General features: G+C 39.4%; 1 protein-coding gene across 6 annotated transcripts in view; it reads right to left on the bottom strand.

Annotated features, from left to right (window-relative positions):
* Window positions 1-2,387: 2,387 nt before the first annotated feature.
* The window catches only part of LOC119295035, a 5,398-nt gene continuing 700 nt past the window's right edge, over window positions 2,388-7,085 (bottom strand). Inside the window, exons 2-4 of one of the 6 annotated variants that reach the window (XR_005143674.1) lie at window positions 6,049-6,124; window positions 4,365-5,954; window positions 2,388-3,187 (exon numbers count right to left, since the gene is read on the bottom strand). Coding sequence is in view for 1 of the 6 variants with exons in the window: in XM_037573362.1 (XP_037429259.1) it covers window positions 5,743-5,954; window positions 6,049-6,124 (288 nt within the window). In the remaining 5 variants the exon portion in view is untranslated. Of the gene's footprint in view, window positions 7,080-7,085 lie in introns of those variants that run through there. The other 5 variants (XR_005143675.1, XR_005143678.1, XM_037573362.1 and 2 more) reach the window with 5 other exon arrangements.

Genomic DNA, 7,085 nt, shown 5'->3' with positions numbered 1-7,085 from the left:
ATGTATAAGGCACGTTTAGTTGCCAAAGGTTTCAAGCAGAGGTACGGGCTTGATTACGACGACACATTTAGTCCTGTAGTAAAAGCAGCTACTATCAGAATAATTCTTTCGGTTGCAGTCTCTAGAAACTGGTGCATTCGACAGCTAGATGTAAAGAACGCATTCTTGCATGGTGTTCTTGAAGAGGAAGTGTTCATGAGGCAACCTCCTGGGTATGAAAACTCCAGATTTCCACGTCATGTTTGTAAGCTTGAAAAGGCATTGTATGGGCTGAAACAGGCGCCTAGGGCTTGGTACTCTCGGTTATCTTCAAAGTTGCAATCTTCGGGGTTTTCTCCATCTAAGGCCGACACCTCATTGTTCTTTTATCATAGGCATGGGATAACCATTTTTATGCTCATTTATGTTGATGATATTGTTGTCACAAGTTCCTCATCTCAAGCAGTTGAAGCTCTCCTCAAGGACTTGAGAAAGGACTTTGCACTAAAGGATCTGGGCAGCCTGCCTTTCTTTCTCGGAATTGAGGTAAAACATGTACCAAGTGGAATTGTGTTGTCACAGGAAAAATATGTACAAGAAATACTTCAGAGGATGGGCATGAAGACATGTAAGCCATCACCTACGCCTTTGTCTGTCTCTGAAAAGTTGTCCCTTCATGATGGAGAGGCGCTTGGGGCAGAGGATGTCACCAGGTATAGAAGTATTGTAGGAGCATTGCAATACTTGACTTTGACTAGGCCAGATATTTCATACTCAGTAAACAAAGTTTGTCAATTTTTACATGCTCCTACTAGTGTCCATTGGACAGCCGTAAAAAGGATACTTAAATATCTTCAAGGAACCAAAGGTCATGGTCTAAAATTTGGAAAGTCAGATTCTATGCTAGTTAGTGCTTTTTCAGATGCAGACTGGGTAGGCTATCCTGATGACAGGAGGTCCACAGGAGGCTTTGCAGTATTCCTTGGAGGTAACTTGATATCCTGGTGTGCTCGCAAGCAACCTACTGTTTCTCGGTCCAATACAGAAGCTGAGTACAAGGCATTAGCCAATGCTGCTGCTGAAATTATTTGGGTCCAACATTTGCTAACAGAGCTGGGTGTTCATCATCCAAAAGCTGCATCACTCTGGTGTGATAATCTTGGTGCCACATACCTATCTGCTAATCCTATATTTCATGCCAGGACAAAACATATTGAAATTGACTATCATTTTGTTCGTGAACGGGCTGAAAAATTGTTGAATATAAGGTTTATACCCACTGGTGATCAAGTTGCAGACGCATTCACTAAGCCACTTACTTTGCACCAGCTGAAGGCATTCAGGCGCAATCTCAACTTAGATAGTTGTGATTGAGGGGGAGTGTTAAATATTGTATTCTGTGTATATACACAGTGTACGTATAAACCGTGTATATCACGTTGTGTGCGTGCGTGTGTATCACGTTAGGTGGTTGGGCTGGTAGGATCGACATCCTATGTTGTTGTAGTTATCCTGTAGATAACGAGATCGATCTTAACCTTCTCTAATCTCCTATGTCTTGTAATCTCTTTGGCCTAGTACCTTATTTAACACGTACGCGTCCCTGCCTAAGCTGGCATACGCTTAACCTAGTTTTGACAATACGGATGACAGACGGCAAAGCGCCTGTGGAGAGCAGCGGCGGCAGGAGGCATGGCAGCCGAACCCTGCGCGCCCCTGACTAGCCGATCGGGCCAGGCCCGTACGCTGGATGGGCGGCAGCACATGACCTGCTATAAAATAAAAACCCACTTGCGGTAATTTGGCGGAGGAGCTGGCGCAGTAGTACTGCCCATGCAATGCACAAACTTCAAATTGCTGGCAACGCACAGGCTGATTCGATCCTCTTTTTCTTTTAGCTATTATTTAATTACGAGATAGCCTATGCTTTTTGCTAACCATCTTCCCTTTGGGTACTTCCCGCATGTAAGTACTAGTACTAGTACAAGAGCTGCCTGTGTCCATGCAATAGAAGCAGCACACTTTTTAATCTTTGGACTAGTGATTGGGGCGCCACCCGGTGGCGCCGTCTGAGGGAAAGTTTGTGCGGTGCTAGGTAGGGTGGCGCCCTTTCCATGAAATTTTAGCTCTGATTGACAACATGCATGCATGCACAACTGATGCATTACATACAATGCTCCTTTTCATTAAAAAGTGAACCAAATTTCAGCAAATAAACAAGCAATTCTTCAAACATTCTGTTGGCAAGCATTCAACATAATTCCATAAACAAAAAATATAATTTTCTACAAAGATCTTATGTCAACTGTTTACTAACAATCCTAGGCATGATGGTGCGCTGCCTGGCATGTTGCTGCCCATTTAGCTGACTTGTTTGGTCTCTAAGAGGCTTAGTGCACATGTATATGTATTGCAACAGAGAAATTATAAGTTCAGAACAACTTAAACTGGTTGTAGAGATAATGCAGACCACCCATTATATTTTTTTTGCATATGTTTGTATTTATAGCACAAGAAAGAAGACATACAAAGATACAGCCTGATGGCATGGAAAATGCATTACAGATAACTCTTATTACTGTCACCGCGCTACACTGATCTGTTGCTCGCCTTCCTCATCGTCTACTCGAGAAGCTGCTCGTCGGCGCCATCATTGACTTGCCATTGGAGTAGTCCTCAATGTAGACCATGTCCCTCTCGTGGGTGTCATAGAAGAAGTAGTGGTCGTCCACATAGACACAGACCTTGGCAATGACCTGACGCTGCACTCCATAGAAAATTTGGCAGGTCTACATACCTCAAACGGGATAAAGAAATCAACTCCTTCTATCAAAGGTCAGACCATGCGACAAATATGAAATAACAGGGCATGCCATCCATGCTACTCCAGATTATGTATGCTTACAAGCAAGAGGTTCATGTTCTCATAATCGATCCAATTCAGCTATTTTCAGGAGTTATATATCTCATAGTCATGGATGAAATAATGTTGATAGCAAATTACTCTTATTGACTATTGATGATGTTGTGCTATGGGTATTTAATGGTAATCAATTACCAATGCAAATTGGCTGTAGCTTCCATGTCTTCTCCAGTCTCTTCTGAAGGTAAATTCTTTAGAAGAGGAGCAAAGCCACAAAAAAGGCCGAAAATTCGCCAGCTTTGGCATCACCTTGCAGTAGCACATAAGCTATTTTTGTACTGAGACCTACCAGTCAAATTCAGCAGAGAAAAATTAACAAGGAAATGTCGTTATAAACTGGACCGAATTTCTCAAAGGGCTTTAGCCAGTAATTCATTGGAGTTGATATCTTCAACTGTATATTGTTAGGCATCTTCTTGGCATTATTACAAACTCTGGATGATACTACAGATGGGAGGCATGCTTCAAATTCACTAAGATTAGAACTTTCTCCATCAAGGAATGTCAGAGCATAACAAAGGTTGTCACTGATTACATCAAATATACCAAAATATTGAAATTTAAATTGTGGTGCTAGAAAACGGGCAACATTAGACAACTGAAATCCATATTAATCATAAAAACCAGTAGCATTTATTCTTATAAAGTTGGATTATGAAAACCCAACATTCAGAAATGAGATAACACATTAAGATGTACTCTCATTTCACTATTCAACTTAGCACAGTCACATAGTAATATAGTAAGGAGTTCACAGGGACATAATTCATGCAATCAAGTGGTCATGCCTAGATGGATATGCAGGCATAAATTATTGCACTAACAACGGTCCTGGTTTCCCCAGTGCACATGCATCGTGAATCTTAAAAGGGCAATTCCCCAAAAATTGAATCTACATGGTGAAAAGGATGGAGAGTTAGACTAACCAAAATTTCTCATAGACAAATATCTTAATATACTTTATTTAGATCCAATAGATCAATATCTGATTCTGTTAGATTTTGAATTAATTTCCTCGTGAAGCAGAAACATTCTTTTACCTTTTGCTAATCTTACTTTGCTAGGAAAGAATAATCGAATCCATTTGGGCTATTGCTAGAACAATATATTTGTTTGTTTGCTTAGACTCGGAACATAAAATTAAAATGTGATTTGCATTCTTTTTTTCATAAGGTGAATGTTTATTCACAAAAAGTTCAAGTGGATTTAATTCCGAAATTGATCTAGATTTTTTTTCTGTTGGAACCAAGGAACTCCTGCTCCATTTTACTAATCAGGACAATCAGAATAAAAGACAAAGTACCATGCAACGATCGATCATTGAGCAACCATCAGTGCAGAGCAGAGTTGGGTAAGTATTGAAACCCTTAGATAATCAAGGATTCAGTACATGAATTTAGTCACACAGGAGAAAAATTAATCAACGTGAGGGGCTTGTGAGAGCAAGTGAGCAAGAACATACCACTGTGAGCTCTTCTCCATCACTGCATTTCTAGCATTTCCGGCTTCCACCGCAATAGAGGAGGTGAACATCGCAGACCATAAGATACGTCAGTTTCATATGGTCCTAAACCATTAATACTCTGCTGCATAATGTGTTTCTTCTTGTGACCCTTTTGCAACAATAAATAAGTAGAAGCTGCGCCTTCACCCTCCTCATAGCCATTGTCCTCAGCTCACTTCGAAACAACATATAGAAGGCTAAAACATCAGTAAGAGCATGAGATACATGCAAATACGACAGGAAGAAATTGAGGTAGTATTGATAAATAATACATACAACAGATATCTCATAATCTTAACTGAGTGCAGTGTTACCAATTTTCTGCAATTATTAACTCTGTTAAATATATTTCCACAAATAAAGTGTTGAATAAAAAAAGTTAAACTCTGGCACTGGGTGATGTCTAAAAAGTAAATACGGCTACAAAACTCCTCTTAGCATCCAGGCAGTATAGAACTTCAAAACATGAACTGAATATGACCAGACAATGAGACAGAAATTCTCAGAGTTTTCTCATATAGTTATGGAAGCTATTGAAGACCTCCACGACCAGTAATTTCGACCATGCAAGCAAAGCCTTAAATGTCTTTTTTTGCTAATTGCTTAAATATGTGTCTGTCCATTGTGTGGATCAATACAGTACTCTAGTAAGGTAAAACAAGACGGAATATACAAATTATGTTCTTTATGTTCCTTACACTAATTTTTTTTAGAGATCAATGCCAACTTCAGTTCCATGAGATGACTCTGAATGCCAAGTTCAGTACTCTCATGGAATTGAAGTCAGAGTATACAATATTGTCCAATGGATGTCCAAAATGCTAGTTTCAGTTCAATGACATATAACACAAATGATACAAGTCCAATAGGGCTTGAGAGAAAATACAGTAATCAAACATAGAAATGCAGAGCCTAGAAATATGTAGAAGCATTCATCAAATAAGTAGTATGAAATTTTGCACTATATCATTATATCACCGAAATCTTATGAAGAAGTACCAGAGTTAATCCTATGAAGAAGTACCAAAGTTTTTCTTATGGACTTCTAGTGAAGCACTTTATTCTAAAATCCCAATACAACAACTCTTTAATATAATAAAATTCTTTTGTCAGATAAGCAAGCTCCCCTTTATGCTAACTACAGGGTATCAATAAATCAGTACAATCACACTGGTGGAAATAAAGAAATTTAGAGGACTTGACTCATATCCAATGCAAAAGAAGAATGTTTGGATCACAGCCAGACCGTATTTGGTCTTCCAAATCAGCCCATCCCACAACTGATAGAAGGGAATCAAGCGACAGTGAGCACATGAAAAAAAAAGTTATTAAGATCTCAAACATAACCTCCTGTGAGCTCCATGATGGACGAGAAGAGGGTGAGGCCGCTGGACACCGAAATAGCAGTGGCGCAACCACTGCGAGCAGCGGCGATTGGTAATAGACCGCGAGGAACTGCGCCGCCACTCATGGCGTCTGCAGATTTCGCCGCATCTAGCTCTGCATATACTATTTCACACCCATTGTTGAAATCAAGAATTGTATTTCCTGCAAGCAAGGAAAGAATGAAGCTGCACTGGTTGAGGAATCTAACGCTAATTGAACGACCAATTATATGGAGCATCGGCATTTAAAAACATACTGCAGATAATAGCAAAGTCATCCGAATGGATTAGAAGCCTTATCAACATTTTAATCCCCAAATGAACCTTCTGAAACTGCATGAGAATATCTCATGGTCACATTAAATTGACAATCTGGACAAGATCTGCAAGGACATTTAGTGTTTAGAGTTTAGACATGTTTTCTTTTATTGGTTTCCTTGGGAGATGGCTAAAATAGCTCTTGCTCTATAAGAAATTAATGGACAATCTATCGGGAACATATATATAATCTGGATACATGCATTATTTCTCAGCAAACTGATTAGCTTAGCGTATCACCTTAGAAGCCAACCGAAGACACAAAGAAACTTATAATTAGGAAAGCGAGTATTTTATAAGCACTAATCTCTGAAATCATAACCTCTTTGCAAATCTGGATTTTTTCTTCTAGTTAACATACATCATGTATTAATAATATAACCTGCCATGTCCTATATTATTCTCATGTCAAGAGACCAAAGGAAACACCTACTCACACATGTAAACGATTGGATCTATAACTGAATCGAACCTATGAAGACAATTAAATTCTAAGGCATTGTTTCTTTTGTGATGCAAAGCCGTGTGTGCTCAAGGTGGCGATGAGTTGATTTGCATCACAAGCGCACACGAGGCCTCTTGTTCGCTGGCTCTAAAATGCAGAATCTACGTAAGCAGGTCTGTTTCTTACTGGTTAACTGAAGATAACCTTTGACATGTACAACTTCAGAAACACCTATTATGAAACTGATCACTTGGATACATGCAACTCAATATCAGGAACATGATGCAAACAATCAGAGGTTGGATACACACACAAAAAGGCCTTTTGTTAACACAGCCAAAATTCGATGTCATTTTGCATGTGTGTTTTCTGAATCAACCCCAGCGCCCGTGCGACTCGGACCGACTACAGGACACAATATTTGTTACTGCATGAACTTAACAGAAGCATCATTATGAAGTTAGGGATAGGACTGCTGAGCACAAATATTTACATATGTGAATTTTAATGGAACATGTCAAAAGATAATAC

Source organism: Triticum dicoccoides, chromosome 4B (genome assembly GCF_002162155.2).
Source record: "Triticum dicoccoides isolate Atlit2015 ecotype Zavitan chromosome 4B, WEW_v2.0, whole genome shotgun sequence".
NCBI lineage: Eukaryota > Viridiplantae > Streptophyta > Magnoliopsida > Poales > Poaceae > Triticum > Triticum dicoccoides.
This window is presented reverse-complemented; position numbering and strand designations above follow the sequence as displayed.